Below are 21,313 nucleotides of genomic sequence, written 5' to 3' on the forward strand. Positions count from 1 at the left end.
CACTAGACGATGCTGCCTGCCCCCATAGACAACAAAATAATCTGCTAAAAGCAGTCATGGAATTCCCAGCATCTGAGCGATCCCAGAGTAGACAAATACAGCTGCATCTGACGCAGACACCATTGCTGCTGTACAGCAGGGAGGTGAACTAGACTAGTGATACTCAGTCACTGGTAAGTCAGACATTTTTTTGACTGGTAGTAACATTAATGAAAAGTCTCTGTGCTGAGTCCCTGTGCACTGCTGTTGCCTGCCTCTCATTCAATTGGCTTCGTTTCCAAACACAATACATTTGTGTACTCTGCAGTGTAAACCCAGGATTAGTAGAACTCGAGTTAACAGACGCTTGGCTCGTTAACCTAACGCTTGAGTGTCTATGCTTATTTGTAACCCTTGTTACAGCATGTAGGTTAGGAATTGTTGAATCATGTGTCCCAACCTGGGGCTCCAGCGTCTACACTGCATTATGTAGGCCTGAGTCCAACCACCTATATCCCAGGCACCCCCCCAAAAAAATGTGTCTACGCTACCCCTCTTTTCCTGTTGCAGTGTGTGAAAACTTGACTGTCTTCTTGACTGGCCAGAGGACACAAAAAGTTGGTGCATGGGATTGTGGGATATTTTTGGCAGACTCCCACAACACTACTCCAGTGGAGCTGCATTTAAATTGCAGAACAATAGGGTTTGACTCAGGGTCAGACTCTTCACCTCCATGTGGTCCTGGGACTCTGGGTCTAAGCTCTGGGTCAGTGCAATTTGTGTGTACATGGAACTGATCCTGAGTCAAGTACACCTTTGATACATTTTGCAGTCAGTCCTCAAGCAGGTTTATGAGGCTCCAACTTTAGAGGAACTGCAGCAATTTTTTGGGTGCTGTGCAGATCATGGCATAGTGCAGCACAATATAATGTTCTTTATAACTTTCAATCCTCCTTGTATCAAAAGCAAAATACTCTCCTTCAACATTTATCCTGCACAAAGCAGGATTTCTGGTGTTATTAACCCTGTCTTGCTATGTTCACCCCATGAAAACAACTGAAGTGATTAAACTTGCTGGGAGCACTGCTGAGAAGTTACACACCTAGTTTGGTTTCACAGAATCGACCAGTCCATCCTGTTTCACAGAAACACTGTCCTGATCCAGAGATTCCTTCATCACATTGCCCATGGGCCTTGCAGCTACAGGCTGTGAAAGGAATGTAGATTGATCACAGACAGAACAGTAATTAGGAAAGGAAAATTATTCCCTAGAGCAATGTCACAAAACCACACAGGCCCCTGGCAAGAAGGGGTTAATGGTCTGTCTTAGAGAGATAGGTGGAAACCAGGCTTACCATGCAACAACTGTCAGTTATATCAAACTTGGGCGGGGGTGGTTCTCTAGCCAGAGGGAATAAAGAGAGTTGACAAGCTTGACAGTTGAGTTGCTCTGTCAGAGAGATCTCAGGCAGAGAGGATTTAAGTGGCAGAGCAGCCTGAAGGAGGAACCCTCTGAGCAGTCACACCTGGGAAGCAGGCTCAGGCTGGTCTTCATGTTTGTCTGATTGTTCGTTTGATTGTTAACAAGGTCAAAGCTGGGATTTGCCTCTACACAGGGTAGGTGGACTTTGTCTCCAAGCAGATGTAAAAGTTACCTGCTCACACATATTCTTACCCTCAAAAATATCTCAGCTATTTTTCATGACTGTATAAAAGTGTCTGAATGGGGATTTTTTTTTTTTTTTTAATACTAGGAGGATATTCCTCTACCCTCATAACTCCATGCCCTGAAACGTTAAGCACAAAGTATTTCTTCATTGAGTAGTAGATCTTTCTTTATGGAAATACCAAGCAACAGAGATTGTCTCTCATGAAGAATCTTTATTATTGATAGTTCTTTATGTGTTTTGCTATTTAATGGAGTTTTGGCTCTGCTGACCCACCCCTCTGCCAGGAATGTTTTTTGTGTATGTGGGAAAATAATGGCATGGGATTTGGCTTCTGAGCAGTTCTGATTCTATGGGTGAAATTCTGGACCCACAGAGGTCAGCAGCAAAACGTCCAGTGGAGCCAGGATTTCACACTTTGACTTTTGATTTGTGAAGGGTTTAACTTAGTCAATTAATGTTTAATTTGTATCAACAAATCATGTATATTTAAAAAAAGAATTTAGGGCCACAAGATCTTTTTGGCTTTTCTTTTAGTAAACATAACAGTTTGAGGTTCAGACTGATAGTTTATATAGTGCCATAAACATACACATTCCTATACAATAGATGTCAAATGGATAAACTTTAGGTAAGCATCGGAACTTCTGTATGCATACCCTAACCTTATAGGTTAGTGCTAATTACTACAAAACTGTGTTGGATTGAAAACAGTAATTTAGGGTGAAAGAATTAATATCCTGTCTCTTTTGCTATCTTTAGTCTCTCAATTAAAGCCTTTATGCTGAGAATAATTTTTTTTAATCTAGGATGAAATTTACCCCATGAGAATGCACAAGGCCAACACACCTGGGAAGTCCCAATTAAGCCCACACTTGCAGGATTATGTAGGAACTTCCAGGGAGCACAGGCCTTCTGTTGGCCCTCTCCACAAATTAATTTACCCTCTTGTGTTACTCTTTTTTTCATATGGTAAGTATAAAGTGTTGCCTTTAGTAGCCATGAGACATCCTTCTGATTTCTTGTATTTTATGAGCGTTTCCATTCTATTGTCTTATCTGTCGCCAGGGTTGGGAGACGGCTATATTTTAGTTAAAAAGGACTGTAGATCAAGCAAGAAGTGAAGCCTCAACCTGCTTCATGCTACTGCAAAATGGAACTGTATAATTGATAGGCGGAGTGGGTGAAATTCACCCTAGTGCAGAAGGCCAACACAGGCCTACGTACTTCTGAAGTCCCGTGTAAGTCCCACCTTGTGTTGGCTCTCTGCATGGGGGTGATCTTCAACCAGTGTCCGGGCTATGGCACCCATAGGTGGCGTGTCAATTGTGAAATGGAAGAGCAAAGAATATACATTAAATGATTTTTCTGCTTCAAAAATAAATATAGAAAAATGGTGTATTTTAATCAGATATTAATGCAGAAACAGGCTGAAACATACGTTTACAGTCAGAGCCATATCTTCCCGGAAAACACAGCTCACATGAAGTCCCATTGAAGCCACTGTTGCATTTACACTCTCCGGTTCCTGAGTATCCGTCGTTACATGAACCATGATTATTACATGGGGTCTCTGGCCCTCCTGGGCAGGCTAGAAAGGACAAAATGCAGTGAGTCAGTTCTCTTCAGCTCTGTCTTGTATTTACAAGTTTGTTTGTTTTCTAAGAAAACTGGTTTTAGAAAATCTTTGAGCACAAAAATGTTAGTTCATAAATGTGTTCCTAAATCCCTTAGGTGCTACTGAAAATCCCCCACATACACACTTAGTGGACCACAGTGGATTCACACAACCTCATTTACTGTAAGGGTGTAACATGGAGCCCACTCATTTAGACTTTTGGCCTGCAGGACTGCAATCAGATCCATGTGGATGAACCCCATAGCCCATGCAGAGTTCTGGTGAAGTCAAAACCAACAATTGCTTGGATTAAAACACGTGACATTTGGCAAGCATATTGGTACACCTGAGTGAAGACTGGGAAGTGAGTTAGATGATACAGTATCAGCCTTGGTAGTGATTCCCTTCAGCTGTTGTTTTCAAAGTCAATAAACAAGTTAAACTAACAGGGCCCCCCAGCCCCATTAGTGCTTAATGCTCTTTGAACTCATACCAGATACACATATGCTCATACACTAGCTGTGAATTCTAGCACATGTGTTTAATGCATTTTGATGTCAGTCCCCAGAAGTTGGCATATGATGTCAGTCCCCAGAAGTTGGCATTTTGATGTCAGTCCCCAGAAGTTGGCATAAAATGTGTCTCCATGCAATGTCACAACACAACAATATTTACTCTTTATGGCATTAATTTTACTCTTCTTTATCAATATGGAGTTTACAAATTGCTAACATGAAAAAAGAACCTCTTTGAGCATATTTAAGTTATTATTTGGAGTAGAAGATAATAATAATGTTACTTATGCATGCATGAACTCTCTCTGGGGTATTACCGTGTTTTACAAAGAGGAAACACAGACAGAGAGAGGTTATCCCTGGTCATAGAGGAAATCTCTATCAGAGCTGAGATTACATCTCAGCAGCCCCTGTTTCTTAGTCCGCACACTAGTATACTCAGTACACTAGACCATGAAACCTGTCATGACTCTTGCATAGTCATGATTGCAGGACTTTATTCAATATTCCTTTTAAAAATTAAATATAATCATAGAATCGTAGGAGTGGAAGCGACCTTGAGAGGTCATCGAGTCCAGTTTCCTGCACTCATGGCAGGACTAAGTACTATGTAGCTCATCCCTGACTGGTGTTTGTCTAACCTGCTCTTAAAAATGTCCAATAATGAATTGCCTTGTCACCTTGTGGTGTCAGACGGCTATTCCCAGAGAGATCTCAAAGATTAATCAGGGCAATCCTACCTTGGCAGTCTCGCCCATAGTAGCCTTGACAGCATTTTGCAATCCAGACGACCATCGTACAATCCTGGCGACAGCCATCTAAGCTCCTTCCATAGAATTGGTATGTACACTTCTGAATCCCTCCCTAAACATTGCACAGGGGGATAAAAACACAGGTGATGGAACTCACTGTTTAACTCACTGTTTTTTTTTTAACGTAGAGCTGATCAAATTGACAGCCCTGGAGATCGAAATGATCTACCTACAGAAAAAGTAAAGCATGGGCAGTAGTGGGGCAAGTTTCCCCCAGTGTGCTTCAACCCTGATGTGATGAGGCTAACTCTAAGGAAAGAGGTTAGTTCAGTCTTCCCGCCCATTTAATCTATGGCCTGTCTTCTGAGACAGCCAACAGGTAGCAATAAAGGGAGAGGACACATCAGAAGAGAGATGGCACCACCTCATTCATTTCACGAGCCATCAGATGGTGGTAACTTTTGGTCATTACTGGCTTAGACTGGATTTGAACCAGTCACCTAGAAGAGAAGGGCCCTATCGGCCAGAATCTCAGCTGATGTACGCTGGCCCAGCTCCAATGAAACCAGCTGCCTTAGGGCAATTTACACAAACAGAGGATCTGGCCTGTAACATTTAGACTAGGCTAAATATTCAAGCCAGTTTGCTGGAGCTCTAACTGAAGATTAGGTAGATAAAAGCAGAGAAATGTGAGATGAAAGGGTATGCCAGTCTCAACTCTTTCTTTTTAATCACTAAAATGTCTGGAGATGAATTTAGTGCTGGTAAATGTTTAGGGTTCCTACAGTAGCAGATGCCAGACAGAATGCTGACAATGCACTTTGACCCTGCCACTCTCCTCTAGCTCGTAGGTCCACTCTGCTCACTATAACACAACCTGCCACATGTATAGAAGTGTCAAGTGGTTTTTTTGGTGTGCAGTATGTGCTAGGATGAGACCACCAAACTCTAGCACTTCTGACCTAGTAGGATTTGATCATAATTCTTAATGGGGAAAGACTGATATGACAGCACCTAATTCAGAACCCATTGAAGCCAATGGAAGCACTCACTTTGCCTTCAGTAGTTTTGCATCTGATCTATAACCCACTACCGACTTCAATAGGATTGGGATTTTATTGTTCCATTTAAACAAATGATTTCATTGTTCACAGCTCTACTGTTCTTTTAAAGTGTGTGTTATTTTTAGTTTATTATTGTGCAGTGCACAGAAGCCTGACAATTAGATCACCTTAAAAAGATACTATTACCTTCGGTTTAGTCGCTGTAGGGCATTTAGGATTACTGTAACAGCCAACACAATCCCCCTGTTGTAGAAAGGGAAAAACATATTTAAAAATAAGAACAACAAAAAGCTGCTTGAAAGCGCTAGAACAGTGTCTACTTTTATATAGGCAGTTAAAATTAATGACCAGAGAAAAATACCTTTAAAAATATCCAATTTCATTACTCCTAATATAGATTATAGGAGCTTTCCAAAAGAGATAACAGAGGGGAAACAGTAAAGGAAAATGACAACAAAATAGGTACATTAATTTAATGAAATGAAAGAGAGATGAAATTTCACAGTAGAATAGTTCTGGAAGTGCAAATTTGCTATTAAGCTAAATAGGAAAGAGAGGGAGATGTGTTTATCTATTTGTACATAGGCCTACATTGGCAAAAGTGACAATGGATTTGGGGTGTCTCCGGTTTGGATGTCCAAACTGAGATGCTTTAAGAGACCTGATTTCAGAAAGTGCTGGGGACCCACTCTACGCAATCCCCTTTAACGTGACTCAAGTTGAGGACTCAAAACCATTAGTGGCTTTTTGGCCATATTGTATTTCTCTTTCTCTTTCGAAACTGATATGGCCCTCATCAAATAGTAAATGAGCACCTTGTGCATATGAGAGTATCTAGATATAGATATTTACACAAAGAGCACAAGCATCCACAGACATACCAGTTAGGATAAAAATAAGGACTAACAATCCTCCTGCTTATAGGGCTCACCATCTAGGGTCAGGAAAAAAATCCCCTGTGTTATGATTATACACATGTAGATATATTATAATAGGCTTTTACATGTTCCTGTGAAGGCATACAGCATTAGCCAGTGTAAGATTAGATGGATGATTGCTTTAACCCTACATGTAACTCAGAAAGTAATAACATCATCCTCTTATAGGTGGTAACTTTATTTGACCCTCTCAACATGCATTATTCAAAAGGGTCCAAAGAGAATTAATTTCTTCACTCTGTTCATAGTTATATTTGTCCATAAAGGGTTTGTCTAGACTAGGAGAAGTGGCTGAAATTAGGTCAGAGTTAGCTAATATGTTTCAGCTAATTCCAACCTAAACTTGCCCTTTTTCTTATTGTAATTGCAGGTGGAACTTACTGTATCTTTTAAGCACCATACTTCACTTTTACTTTATTTTAGTTAGTCAAGGTCCACCCGAGGTTTCCCATCAGACAAACCCAAAGTAGCACTTTAAACAGAGTTTCAGCCCTGGAGCCAAATCCTGACTGCATTGGAATCAGTGGAAGGTTAGCCATTGACTTCAGTGGGGCCAGGGTTTGGCCTACAGTTCACATCTCCCCAAGGGTCACAAAACTGAACTGAAGGACTGACTGACCGTAAAATCTGCAGTGATAAAATTGTCACATCGCCCGCCAAGGGTGGGGTCCATTAACATGCAGTCAATCCCGTAAGCAATGCCACCATCAAACTCTATGTGCCGCTGCACTATCCTACACCTCCTGTCATTCAGAAAGAGGTCACCCTGAGAGAGAGGCAAGAAGATAATTGCATAAAATAAGGAGCCTGCTTCACTGGATGCTTGGTTCAGTCCATGTGAAGTTCCTGTTCAGGAATTAGTAAGAATATAACTCTTCCTTTGAAGTCAGTTCTCTCTCTTACAAAGTGAAAATTGGTTATAATTTCCAGATAGTATAACAGCATTTCCCACTGGGCTTATGAATGCAAACCCCTGTCTCTAAGGGTGGGGTCCCAGTTTGCCATACCCCCTAGTTAGGTGCCAGAGGGAATGGTGGGCAGATGCCATCACCCATGAATCCCCTTCTCTCCACGAGTATGTAGAGTGCTCCCTCATAACAGTCATAGTGTCTCTTATTCAGTGTATATATACATATAAGGCCAAATGTTCAGAAACAGCTACCTGCAAAGTCAGTGCACCTGAGAACAAACAGGTGATCACACACACAAACCATGCAATTTGCACAACAGATTTTGTGCAGGTTTGTATCTAGGCAATTACAACTTGCAGGTCCTTAGTTCTAAAATGTAGCCCATACTGCACATCGTACACTTATGGCTCTTCTCCCAGAGTCAACTTCACTTTGTGGGAGCTCATTTTATATTTTGATGCGTTACATGCTAAGGCCCACATCCTCAAGGGTATTTAGGGACCTAACTCCCACTGAACTCAGCTATATTTGAGGATCTGGGCCTAAGGCATGGTGGTATTTCTCTTTTGAGGCATGTGCCAGCCAGTGATTTAGAGATACTATTGCCTTATGATAAGGAAAATTATTCTTCAGTAAGCCACCTTACCTGTAAGGTAAAACCACAAACCTGCAGATCTGTTTCCTACGCCACTGCTCCTGCACTGGGAAATGCTAATGGAGACCACTGTGCATATGTGTAGCACCATTAATTCCAGTGTCACTAATTCCTTAAGGGGGCTCTGCATAGGCATGGAGGGGTTTGCCCTAGTGGTTCCCAATGTAGTATCAAGGCCTAAGTTATTAAATAGTACATTCCTTTAGGATTCCCAATGTGCTGGTATGTTAAACACTTACAATAGAGTTGTTATCCCCACATTTTACACTGAGATCAGAACCTTGAAGGGTCTTCAGAGAATTGGAGCTGGGGAGCTCACAGGCTAAAACCTGTGAAAGAAATACACAGAGTGGAAAGATTTGGTGTTGAAGAACAGAGTTTTAGCAATGCCTCTTCTAAACAAATCAGGAAATGTTTGAAAGCACCTTAGCATCTCTGATGACATGAAATCTCAGATATTGCACCAGTTTGTCCTTGTTAGATTTTTTAAACAGGAAATCCTGCTGTTCCTTAGGCAGAGCTCTGAGAGCTTCATCAGTAGGCCAGAACAAGGTGACTGGTTTATGAAGAGGATCATTGATTACACTCATCAAACCGGCATTCTGCAACACAGAAAAAATGAGTGATTTTTTTGTTCTTCCTGTAAAATTACACTGTAAAGAAGAAATTGTGAGAAACCATGTACTGTAGGTAGGAGTGAATTGGCCCAGCAACAGGGATGCTGAATGCATCATAGCCTTCCTAGTAAATGGTCTGTATTTTTGCCTTCCTGGGCACATAGCCAAGATTTAAAAAACTGGGTGTTTAAATTTAGGTTTTGAAGTCTATTCTGAAGCTGATTTTCAAAAGTTCTGAGCACCCAGCAACTCTTTTATTAAGGAACAGGCCACTTATTTAGATACCTATCTCTGAGCTTAGGAGCCATTTTTACAAATCTGGGCCAAAAAGTTTTAGCACACCAGGTGGATTAAAGAGTAGGGAGGGGATGGATCTTATGGACCCATGAGTGCTCAGACTTGTCTGCCATTCTCCCTTGTGGATGGTTAGAGAACTGATTGCAGGGGCTCCTCCATAGCTTGTGGGGAGAGAGCCTGTGCCCCATTCCATACTGTACACAGCCCCATCACTTAGACTGTGTGCCAATTTCACAAACCTGTGCCAAATGGTCATTGCCTCCTGGATTCTCTTACCTCTAGCAAGTTGCTGAACATGATGTATCCTTGTTTGGCTGCAACCATTTTAAGGCTTTCCTAGAAAGATATGAGGATGAAATGGGCTTACTTGTCTTGTCTGGGAAATAAATTGGATATAGATTTAGTAATAAGGTATTTGGCATGTTTGATCTTGTAGTTCACTTCTCACTGTGAAATCAAAGCCACCTTAAAGGTCTTATTTTAGATGCTCCCTTTACAAAGCAGAACATTTTTAATATACATTTAATGTATGAATGATCCTAATGAATTTTAAATATACATCAATGTAAAACTATGCTAATTATTCAGTGTAGGGGCTTTATAATGCCAATGCTTTTGTTGTAACTAGTGTGACAAATGGTAATTGGCAAGAAACATTCCAGATTAGACTGGCAGAATGCTACAGGAATGAGGTACGTACCCACTCAATGCCTGATTCCTTCTTAGGGAAATCCTGCATGTGTTGTGGAAGCAGGATTTTGTCTATGATGTGTATCACACCATTTGTGCTGACAGTATCGCTGAATATAATCTTAGCCTTGGTATTCAGATACACTGAATTCTGAAAAGGTAAACAAAAAAGTGTTTTCTATGGAGACGTGCAGCAGGGAAATGTTGAAATGAAAACTCTTTACTGTGAGAGGCCAACTCACTGCTTGCAATACACTTGCAACAAATAGGGCACCAGTTTAAGTAATTTAGGGCTTGATCCTGCAACTCTCAGCCACACAAGTAGTCCTACGAAAATCAATGGTGCTACCCATGTGAGTAAAGATTACTCACATGGGCAAGGACTTCAAGACTGTGCCCTTAGTGGAGCAAATGGAGAGGGTGGCATTTGTGAAAACAATAAGCAATAAGCAATTTTTATTTTAAATACTATTTATTATTTTTAGGAGGAAAAGGAACATTCTAATTTTAAAAACAACAAATGAAAATGGTCAGTTTATTATTCTAACAATTTTACCTTGACTATCTTGTTACCTGTGAGAAAGTGACGTGGATGGGGTCCCCCTGGAGTGAGGTGACATTTGTAATTGTTGTCAGGTCATTATAGAGAAGTCCGGCACAGCCCACCATATGGTACCTAAGGATCTGGGGCATCACTCCATTGACAATCCAGTCTTTAATCTAGGGCAGGAATTGGAGTAGTTCAAAGGCAAAGACAGAAGAACATACAAATCTAAAAGCTCTCAGCTGACTCACCCAAAGTCCATTGCCTTTTTCTTACTTACTTTTGGTTCATTATTAAATGCTTCTTTATTGGGTACAAACACAGTGAAAGGACCAGAACCCGCAATATCTTTGAGAGCAAGGGCCTGGAAAGTTTAAAAAGAACAAAGCAAAAATCATTCATTAATGCACATAGTTTCATACACTGGGCAGAATTAGACTGGATCCCATACAGGGAACCAGGCCCCGTACCGTAGGCAGGGCCTCTAGATTGACCTTTGTGGCTGCCCACAGCCCTGTTCTTTGCTGCCATCTGCCTCATATCAAATTCCCTTCTCCTATCCCACCATAAGTAATGTAAGACTGAGGGAAACACTCTGTTGCCATGGGGAAGATCCCCTCCCAACTCCTTTAGTCTTACAGGATTTAAAGAGTTCTCTCCGCAAGATTTGCCTCACCATACTCTCCCCCAGCTTCCTCTGCTGCTATTAAGGGCACAGAGCATTCCTTCTCTCTCTCATGTGCTGCCTTCCTTTATAACAATGGACAAGTAGTGCTTGAAAGTAAGAGAAAGCTGTGCTCAGCAGCGATTAATATGGAAGAAAAAAGGCTACAAGCTTTGCAGGAAGAGTGGTTAAATCCTTTCATATTGATGGAATGCAAAGTGTTTCGATATTCACACACACACACATAAACACACACTTATGTATAATCTTATGGTTAGAAACCTACGACCCATTTCTGTAGATGTTGCACAAACATATAGCAAGAGAGAATCCCAGTACAGAAACACTTACAATCTAAAGGATGGAGGGGAAACAAAGACACAGAACAGAGCTGGGATTAGAACTCAGGTCTTCTGGTCTAGTGCCTTGTCCATTGTTCCACACTGCTTCACTACACATGTCTAAACACTGTCCTCTGAAATGTAGTCAGAACTACAGGAGGCACAAAGCAGCTGTTAAGAAGCACCCAGCAACATCCTGCAACATTTTAGAGAGGCAGTGAAAAATACCATGGAAAATGCAATGAGAACTAGATCAAAAGAATGTAATTGCCCACATCAGAATTTGGAAAAAAATGCCATGGGATCTCTGTCCATGGATGGGATGGGCTTCAGTTTTGGGTCTGATCTGAAGGACACCAGTGCAGAGTCCCTCTAGTCTCAAAGCCATACTGGAGAGCTGGAGCAGTACACACTCAGAGGGAAAAATGCCACTTACTGAATAACTAGCACCACTACATGCGACACTCTAGGTTTTCTGTGAAGGTCTCCACTATAAGTAATAATTGACCAACTCCAGTCCGGATTACTTTGTGAGATCAGGGCCAGAGATGCTTTGACACAAAAAACATTCAAGAATTTTCTTACCTTGAGATGGAAATAAAAATCAGTAGTATTGGAATCCTTAAGGAGCTCCTGCAACCAAGAATAACAGCACTTTTAGACTGAATTGTGTGAATGTAGAATTGTGTCTGAAGAATATTAATGAGTGTGGCCCTCAGGGAAGGAACATGCCTGGTGTTAGAAAGGGAACTTTTTGGTCTAGATGATACAGTAATTGTCTGCATTGGTACAGCTTGTCAGCTGATCTCTCACTGTAGCTCATCTGACTTGTATGTATTATCTTGCCAGTCTATCAGAAAGCAGTTGTGAGAATTGAAGAATAGCAGCATTCATGATCCTTGCAGTGCCAGGTAGATGTCAGGTCACTCTGTTTCCTCATATTATAGTTCTAGTCTTATAATAGAGACCCAGAGAGACAAAACCAGGCTTCAGCTGTCAATATTGAAGATTCCAGCTTGTCACAGAGCAGGCATTTTGCTGCTGCTGCACAAAGTACATGCTATATTGAAAGTTATATACAGAAACCAAACTTTACAAAAGTGACTAGTGATTCTGAGGACCTCACCAGAGACACTTCAGAAGGTCCTGATTTTCAGAAGGCAGGTCAGAACACTTTCTGAAAAACTGGTCCCTTTAAGAGTCTCAGATTGGGCCCTCAAATGCACTAGTCTTTTTTGAAAATCTTGTCCCGAGGTAACACTTATGGGATAGGGGGATAAATTTCTATATTGCATTGAAGCAATCACATGAAGAATTCTGCATGTGGTTCTGGACTTTATGCAACAGAACTTTGTTAAACTGGGGAAAACCCAAAAGGCAAGCAAAACTGCAAAAAGGTTTAGGAAGTATGACATATGGAGGAGAGGTTAAGAGAAATGAACATATACAACCTAGAGAACTGATAACTAAGAGGAGACATAACCATTCCTCCATGTCTTTGGAAAAGTAATAAAAAGTAAGGGAGGGAATTATTCAGATGACATCTTCAGGACAAACCTCGTTTAAAGGGTAATAATCAGGTCCTGGGCTAGGGCTGAAGAGTTAATAGGTTATAAACTTTGAGGTCTTTCTGGCTATCAGAGGAAACCTTTTCCTCCTTTTCAGTTCTGGCCCTTCTATTGTCTGTGCAAGAAGGGAAGGAGCAAGCTGTGCACTCTCCAGGGTGCAGCTTCTGCCATTCTGCCTGGCCTTCATATGAACTGTATGAAAGAGCAGACGGCTCCTTCCACCTCTTGGCCCTTCCACTGTTCATCCATGAAGGACCAAGCAGAATCTGGCCCTTTCAGAATCACCAAGCACCTGAAGCTCCTGGTCATTCAGTTGGAGAAGTGGGTGCTCAGCACCTCTGAAAACGAAGCCATCCTGTGTATCTCAGATTGGACACCCAAAGCCCGAGTATCCAAAATTAGTGGTCACTTTGGAAAATTTAGTCCTATATGATTTATACGGAAATTCATTGGCAAAAGAGAGGATAGAACTCACAAGTTCTTCAGCCCTAGTCCCATGCCTATGCCACTGTTTCTTAACAAGCCACCTGATGTGCAGCAGCTGTTGCTCTGTAAAAGGTGCCATGTCTCCCTTAGAGAAATAGATAAATTTACTTCAGCATTTGCAGTATTCTCTATAACTACTTCAGGACATACCTAGGAAACACTTGGCTAGCTGTACCTATTTATCTATGCAAAACTGGCTTGGTTTTAAGAGTGGCCACTGTTTTACAGAACTCTGAAAAATATTCAATACAGTGAACACACACAAATATTTTACCTGGTAGATGTTGCCTCGGCATTTAAATCCATCCCCAACGTAATCAGGTTTGCAGGTGCAGGTCCTCTCTGTCAGCTCAGTATCATTACAGATTGCAGATTCACTGCAGCCACCGTTATTCTTGTAAGATTAGCAACATCAAACAAAATCAAATTAGTTGGTGTATTTGTGTTTACAAAATATTTTCTGTTCATTTGCTCAAACCTCCAACAGAGGAAAATATTCTCTTTCTTATGAATAGTAAAGAAGCATTCAAGATTAATGAAAAGATAGTTATTGACACTTAAAGCAAAGCACATTGCCAGTTTCTTTAACACCCACTTGCTAGCTCCTCAGTTCAGTGTGATGTAACTGGCTATTGTATACTGCTACCCAAAAGATTTCCATGCAGGCCTCATCATGGACTCCTGGGCTATGATTCTGAGCTGCACTTCTTAGGAGGAGGGGAAGGAGCCAAAAGTGGCTCTGGGATTCTAGGTTGCAGAGGCTGCTCTAGTTTACTTCTTATGTGTCTGGTAGCCCAGAATAGCTGGAGCACAGAACTGCCACACTTGTCCTTCCCCCAACTCATTCCTGTCTCCCCTCTTCCCCACCTCCATCTAGGATGGAAGAGGCATAGGTCTCTTAATCTGGCTTTCCATGTCCTGGGAGCTCCCTTTATTAGGGGAATTCCCCAGAGGTGCCCTGTTATACCCACTGAGCCAGCCCAGAACTGGTGCCAATGTGATAATCAGACTGCAAACTGGTTTACTTGTGGACAAGGGGAAACGTCTCTTCATGACAAACCAGGGAATGCTGCCAAATGAGAAATGTAGCTCATTTTCATTTCACACGCTCATTTCTAAAACTCAGATGCCAGTCACACGGGAGTGTACTTCCACTTTGTTTGACCTCTCATTTTGAGTGGTATTGGGGGGGTCCTTCTTGAACTACCACCAGGGGTCTGGTTGGGATGGGCTCTAGTAGAGTTCTCATCCTGTGCAGCGAGGTTTGGATTTGTGTGCTGTTTATTTAGATAGATCTAGCTGGACTTTTGAACAGGGAATTGAGTTTATTCAGAGCTCTCTGTGTAGCTTTGCCATGGAGCACTTGGCTATATTACAGTCAGATTAGCATGTGCACAACATTGACAAAAGCCAAACTTCTGTAAAAACATTCTTTTAATAGCATTATAGCCAGTGAAGTGGAAGAGAAGCTGTCAGAATGAAGCTCACACAAAAACATATGCAGCAGCTCATAAATCTGAACAAAATCCCCTCCTCCTGACTTTTAATTTACATTTCTTAACTATTCCATCTGGGCAACCTTTGAAAAAGAATCCAGTGACAGACTGTTGCCAGGTCAAGGGATGATGACTACTTGTCACGATTCTCTGGAGACAAAAGATCAATGTGTACAGGTCAGTGAAATGCGTCAGCCATCCTCAGCCTGGGATCACAGGGAGGCAGCTTTTGAACGTTGAGGGTTTTTCATCTGAGACCAATGAGCAAGTGCTTGTACACATCAAAGGGCTCAATCCTACACTCCATATTTGGGCTCAAAGTGAAGGGGAGTTTTACCTGTGTCGGAAGTATGGGATTGGGCCCGTTGAGTAAAATTCAACCTTGTGCAGAGGGCCAGCACCAAGACTAGGAGTCATATGGGAGCCAACTGGTGCCCAGAGTGTGTGCCAACTCTCTGCACATAACGAGTAGTTCCAAAGACAGAGGGTTTGGTTCTCCAATCCATCTGAGCACAGGGAGAGCCCTAAATTACCTGAGGAAACTTACACCAGTGGAGGATCAAGCATAGCAGAGCTCTGCTCTACCATGCTGTCCTCATCTCCCTGCCCTTCCAGCCCGCTCCCAGAACACTCTCAACGTGCCCTCTTCTCCTTACACTGAGGGATGCACTAGAGTTAACACCAGTGAAGAGTTCCACTGCACAGGGCCGGCTCCAGGCACCAGCTTACCAAGCAGGTGCTTGTGGCGGCCACTCCAGAGCGGGGCGGCACGTTCAGGTATTCGGCGGCAATTCGGCGGAGGGTCCCTCACTCCTGCTTGGAGCAAACGACCTCCCGCTGAATTGCCGCAGACCGTGATCGTGGCTTTTTATTTTTTTTTGGCTGCTTGGGGTGGCAAAACCCCTGGAGCCGGCCCTGCCACTGCATAGGGGGAATTCTTCACCTGCCATCTTGCTACTTTAAGGCCACCTTGTGCCATTTTCAGGCCACTTAGCAGACTGGACAATCTGGCCCATAGTACATTATCCTGGCAGCAGATGAGCTGACAGGAATGGAGCTGTGAGATTTGATTTGTCATCTTGAAATGATCAGTGAGACAGGCATCAGAGAAGAATTTTCGCATGTTATCATTGGAACCTGGTTATTTTATTTGGTCTTTCTTAGAAACTGCATTCACTTCTTCTAAAACCTTAGAAGTTTTTAGGTACTTCAGAAACAATGAGTAATTTATAGAATGGATTTGTAAATTTTAACTAATTCCAGCAACACTGAAAAATCTGTACAGAAATAATGAAAAATTACTCCTTGCATTTAACCACAAAAAAAGACGGTTACTCACCTTTGTAACTGTTGTTCTTCGAGATGTGTTGCTCATATTCATTCCAAGTAGGTGTGCGCGCGCCGCGTGCACGTTCGTCGGAAGAATTTTCCCCTAGCAACACCCGTCGGTCGCAGGCGCCCCTGGCATGGAAGCCCTTTGCAGCAACAATATTATATGCCCTTGCGGACGAGCCGGCGCTCTCAGTTTCTGCTGCCGCTACGCCGCTACTTGCTGGGGAAGGAGCGGAGACGCGAGGTGCGACATACGCACACATCGGAGACAAACGACATCCTCCGACAGAACAGACTTATAGGAAGATGAAGTAGACTGTCTGATTCTGGCGTCGATGTGCTTCGATGCTTGTCATAATTCATTCAAGTAGGTGAATCCCAAGCCTTACTAGCGGTGGGTCGGAGTTGGAGACTGTCGAATGTAAAACAGCCAAGCCAAGAGCTGCATCGTCCCTGGACTGCTGCACCAAGGCGTAATGGCAGAGAACATGTGCACGGACGACCACGTGCTGCACGACATATGTCTTGTATTAGGCACACGGCTAGGAAGGCAATCGAGGAAGCTTTGTGCTCTCGTGGAATGTGCAGTCACTCTCCTGGAGAGCGTGTGAGTACAGCGTAGCACGTTTTTAATGCAGGCGTCCTCAGGATGGATAGTTTGAGACGGACAGGTGAACCTTTCCATCCTGTCCGGCAACGGCACTAATAAGGTTGGGAGAATTTTCGAAAGTCTGGTGTGTTATGTTAGAACGCCAGGCGCTGCTGCGAACTAAGTGATGTCGGCTTGCTGCCCTGCGGGTGCTGAGGTTTAGATAAACACTGGGACGAATATGTCCTGGTTAAAAGCGCTGGAAGAGGGAAGACCCTTGGCAGGAAGGACGGATGCGGGTCGCAGCTTGCACCTTGTCCTTGTTGAATATTGTGTAGGTGGTGCGCGACAAGAGCGCGAAGCTCAGTAGGACTCTCCTGTGCGATGTAATGCGCACCAGGAATCCACCTCCCGATATACAGGAGAGATGCAGGTCGCCAGGGTCGAACGGGAGGGGCCATTAGTTTTGAGAGAACCAGTGAGGTCCCAGGAGGGGCGGGACGGCGGACCTGGGGATATAGGCATTCCAAGCCCTTGAGGACCTTAGAGGACAGGGGTGAGAGAAGACGGAGGAAAGGGCCCATCTCGGATGGACGCGAAGATAATGGCAGCGGTGTACTCTGCAAGAACGAGAGTGGATGGCCTGCTGTTAAGGTGCATAGATTTCCAATCACTTGGATGGGGCAAAGCACTGTGTTGTGATGAATGCTTGCGAATTGACACCAGCAAGAGAACCTCTTCCATTTCACCAGTAGTAGCCCTGGGTTGCAGGCTTCCTGCTTTCATGGGGGGGGAAGAGGGGGTGCACTGCATGCACTGGGGAGAACAGGCAGCTCCGCAGAGCTGCCGCTAGGAACACGCGTCAGGGTGGAGGGCTGGAGGTCGGAATGGGAAGCCTGCCGGGTCTTGAGATATTAAGTCCGATGTAGCGGCAGGGAGAAACCGATGGCTATGGACAGGATCCACAGCGTGGTGTACAGTTGGCGGGAGGCCATGCATGGGCGATGATAATTACCCGAGCGCTGGTCCCTGCGCAGCTTTACAAGGACTTATTGTGCCCAGCAGGAGGACGGCGGAAGGCATATAGGAGGTGGGTCTGTGAGCAAGGAAGGGGAGATGCGTCTGGAATCGATCGCGGCAGACCGCGGAAGGAGCAAAAACCTGGGGCTTTCGTTGGGCCGGGAGTGAAGGTCGATCCGGGGAACCCCCCTCCGGGAAAAGAGATGGGCTATGGCCGGACGAAGGGACACATCGTGGGCTAGGAAAGGACTGTCTGAGATGGCCGCCAATTACGTTCTGGACTCCTGGGGGGAAGAGGAGGCCAACAATCCACTGGCGTGGGTATACAAAATTCCCGAGTGGCGATGCCTCCTGACAAGAGGGAGGAGAACGGGGTCCCTCCTGCTTGTTTATATAAGTGGCATCGCGGTGCGTGTTGTCCGGGAAGCCACTAACGACGCAACATCTCGCAGCGTGAGGGAGAAAGGTCTGACAGGCGATGGCGGACCGCTCGACAGCTCTCGGACGTTTATGTGCAAGTGGAGCTCTTGAGCAGACAGAGACCCTGTGTTCGCGGAGACCCCATGTGAGCTCCTAGCCCAAGGAGATGGTCTGTTGTCCAGGGCAAATGATGGTTGCCTGAGATGGAACGGCCCATGCCCGCACATACCAGGGCACGGGCTTCGGCCACCAGCGGAGAGAGCTAACACGCTCTCGTGGCGAGGTGATCACGATGTCCATGCGTTCCTCCAAAGTCGATAACATGGAGGTCAAACCAAAAATTTGCAGGGCGGGAAGGCGCAGCCTTGGCGTTCTTGGTTGGACAAAGGTGAGGCCGCATGTGAGGCTGAGCAGGCGAGACAAACCCGGGCCGAGGTTGTGGGAAGACGTAGTAGGCCCTCTCAATTATAGAGACCGTAGTCGCCCTGAACGTCAGGGTGAAGCGAGGCTGTCGGGCGAGAGTGGGAGTCTAAGAGAGCTCCTATGAAGTCTATCCTTTCTGCGTTGGTATGAGAGGACTTGCCGAAAATTGATCAAGACCCTAGAGTTTTCGAACAGCTCTTTAATGAACCGCTATGTGTGGTGGCGAACTGAGCCTCTGAAGACCCGCGAACAAGCCAGTCGGTCCAGGTTAGGGGAAGCACATATGCCTCGTCGAATGAGAAAGCGGCACTACGACATACATTTTTGTAAACACCCGCGGGTAGAGGAAAGGCGAAGGGCAGGACGCGTCGAATTGAAAGTGGCGGTCCCCGTAACCACAAAGACGGAAGAAAAACGTCTGTGTGGTGGAGATCGAAACATGAAAGTAGGCGTCCTTCATGTCGAGAGCAGCGAAACGCAGTCTCCCGGGTCCAGGGAACGGAATAATAGACCTCAAGGACACCATGCGGAACTTCAACTTCTTCACGAAAGGCGTTGATCCGCGCAGGTCTAGGATGGGTCGGAGAACCCCTTTTGACTTGGGGATAAAAAATAGTGTGAGTAAAACCCCTCCCTGAATCTTGAGGCACCTTCCTACTATGCGCCTTCACGATTTCGAGAAGCGTGAAGACCCCTGGTACAGGAGATGCTCGTGAGAGGGGTCCCTGAAGAGGGAAGGGGAGGTGGGTGGGAGGGAGGAGGCGAAATAAACTGGAGGTGTAGCAACTCCACATTGACGCAGAACCCAACGATCCGAAAGTTAGACGGGTCCACGCGGGAGGAAAGGAGAAAGGCGGTTTGAAAAAGGAAAGAACCGGAAAGGGACGGTGCTCCTCTCGACTGCAACCTTCAAATTTTGTTTAGGTCCCGGCGGCTGTTTGCGTGAACCATTATTTGTCCCCCTGGGAAACCAAGATGACGTCTGCCGGTTCACACGGCCCACGTCTATTAAAGTCTGACGGGGGCTGGTGGGGGAGGGGCGCGGAGGCTGCGCGCGGAAGGACCTTCTTTGGGTCTGCGAGTGTGCATGCCTAAGGAGCGCATGATAATGCGGTTGTCCTTTAGGCTTTGGAGACGTGGGTCCGTCTTCTCTCCGAAAAGAGGCCCTGTCCCTCGAATGGGAGGTCCTGGATCGTGTGTTGCAGTTCTGGAGGGCAATCCGGACACCTGCAACCACGAAATCCTCCTCATTGTTACTCCTGCCGCGACGGTCCTAGCCGCTGAATCTGCGCCGTCGAGGGAGGCCTGCAGGGAGGTTCTGGAGATCTTTTTGCCCTCCTCCAGCAGGCTCTGGAACTCCGGACGGGAGTCTAGCGGTACCAGCTCAGTGAACTTGGCCATGGACTGCCAGGTGTTAAAATTGTATCTACTGAGGAGGGCCTGTTGGTTGGCAACCCGCAACTGCAGACCCCCTGCGGAGTACACTTTGCGTCCCAGCAGGTCCATGCGTTTAGCCTCCCGCGATTTTGGGGGGGGGCTGGCTGGCCATGGCGCTCCCTCTCGTTGACGGATTGTACGACCAGGGAGCATGGAGGAGGATGGGTGTAGAGGTACTGGTACCCTTTAGAGGGCACCATGTACTTCCTCTCCACGCCCTGGCCGTTGGAGGGATAGACGCCGGAGACTGCCATATTGTGTCCGCTCTTGCTTGGATGGAGCGTATGAAAGGCAGAGCGACCCGTGTCGGGGCATCTGAAGACAGAATGTCCACGACCGGGTCCTCCACCTCGGGGACTTCCTCCACCTGCAGGTTAATGCTCAACGCTACGGCGGAGCAGGTCCTGGTGGGCGCGTAGGTCGATGGGGGGCGGGCCCGAAGTTGAAGTGCCCGCCACCGCCTCGTCCGGCGAGGAGGAGGACGAGAGACCGGGGGACCACAGGTTCCTCCTCAGGTTCTTGCTCTAGAGGGGGGGCCGTTTGTGTGGCGGTTTCAGGGTCCTGGGTCGCCGTAGAGGTGTCGTCCTCTGGCGGTGGACGGCTGATAGAGGCTCTCGGTACCCGACGGGTGGAAGTCGCAGGCTGGGATACCACAATGGGATCACCTTGGGCTTGATGATAGCCCAAGGTGTCCAGAAGGACCACTGCGGCGGCTGTCCCAGACCCTGGTGCTCTCTGGGTTCCACATCCCCCGTAGAGAGCGCTGTCCGGGCGAGAGGAACCGAGGGTGCCGTGACGGCCAAGGTGGAGCAGATCGTCCGTGGACTGGTACCCGACCTCGCGTTGTATTGGCGAACGGTGCCGGGAGTCGTACCGGTGCCGGGACGTGGAGGGACCTGCGACCAGCACGGTGCCGGAGGTCGACCGGGAGCGGGACCTGCTACCAGCCTGGTGCCGGGAGGTAGATCGCGAGCAACGACGGTGAGATGGGCTCCGTCGGGATCGGTACCGGGAGGTAGACCCGTCGAGCGAGTACCGGTCCGGTGACCTGGACCGGTGCCGCGAGTACGACCGGCGCCGAGAGAGAGAGACCGGTGCCGGGACTGCGAGCGGCGGTGTGACGGAGACCGGCGGTGGGAGCGGTGCCGTGATCTCGATCTCGACCGGTGCCTGTCCACTTCTCCGAGGGACATCGGTCGAAACATAGCCGGCTTCCCCGTAGACGAGATTACCCGCACCGGCGGTGCCGGGGGTTGAGGCGGGGGAGGTTCAGTCAGCGCTATCAATTCC

At 45.8% G+C, this 21,313-nt stretch overlaps 1 protein-coding gene across 1 annotated transcript in view; it reads right to left on the minus strand.

The window, feature by feature from the left end:
* Nucleotides 1–21,313, minus strand: part of STAB2 (stabilin 2) — a 159,274-nt gene that overhangs the window by 17,943 nt on the left and 120,018 nt on the right. The window contains exons 45-57 of the mRNA XM_075068859.1: nucleotides 13,581–13,700; nucleotides 11,838–11,885; nucleotides 10,528–10,611; nucleotides 10,277–10,423; nucleotides 9,714–9,854; nucleotides 9,290–9,349; nucleotides 8,525–8,701; nucleotides 8,339–8,428; nucleotides 7,153–7,299; nucleotides 5,782–5,838; nucleotides 4,520–4,643; nucleotides 3,088–3,237; nucleotides 1,082–1,186 (exon numbers count right to left, since the gene is read on the minus strand). Coding sequence (XP_074924960.1) covers nucleotides 1,082–1,186; nucleotides 3,088–3,237; nucleotides 4,520–4,643; nucleotides 5,782–5,838; nucleotides 7,153–7,299; nucleotides 8,339–8,428; nucleotides 8,525–8,701; nucleotides 9,290–9,349; nucleotides 9,714–9,854; nucleotides 10,277–10,423; nucleotides 10,528–10,611; nucleotides 11,838–11,885; nucleotides 13,581–13,700 — 1,450 coding nt within the window. The remainder of the gene's footprint in view (nucleotides 1–1,081; nucleotides 1,187–3,087; nucleotides 3,238–4,519; nucleotides 4,644–5,781; nucleotides 5,839–7,152; nucleotides 7,300–8,338; nucleotides 8,429–8,524; nucleotides 8,702–9,289; nucleotides 9,350–9,713; nucleotides 9,855–10,276; nucleotides 10,424–10,527; nucleotides 10,612–11,837; nucleotides 11,886–13,580; nucleotides 13,701–21,313) is intronic.

This window comes from Chelonoidis abingdonii, chromosome 1, assembly GCF_003597395.2.
Source record: "Chelonoidis abingdonii isolate Lonesome George chromosome 1, CheloAbing_2.0, whole genome shotgun sequence".
In the NCBI taxonomy this organism is placed as follows: Eukaryota; Metazoa; Chordata; order Testudines; family Testudinidae; genus Chelonoidis; species Chelonoidis abingdonii.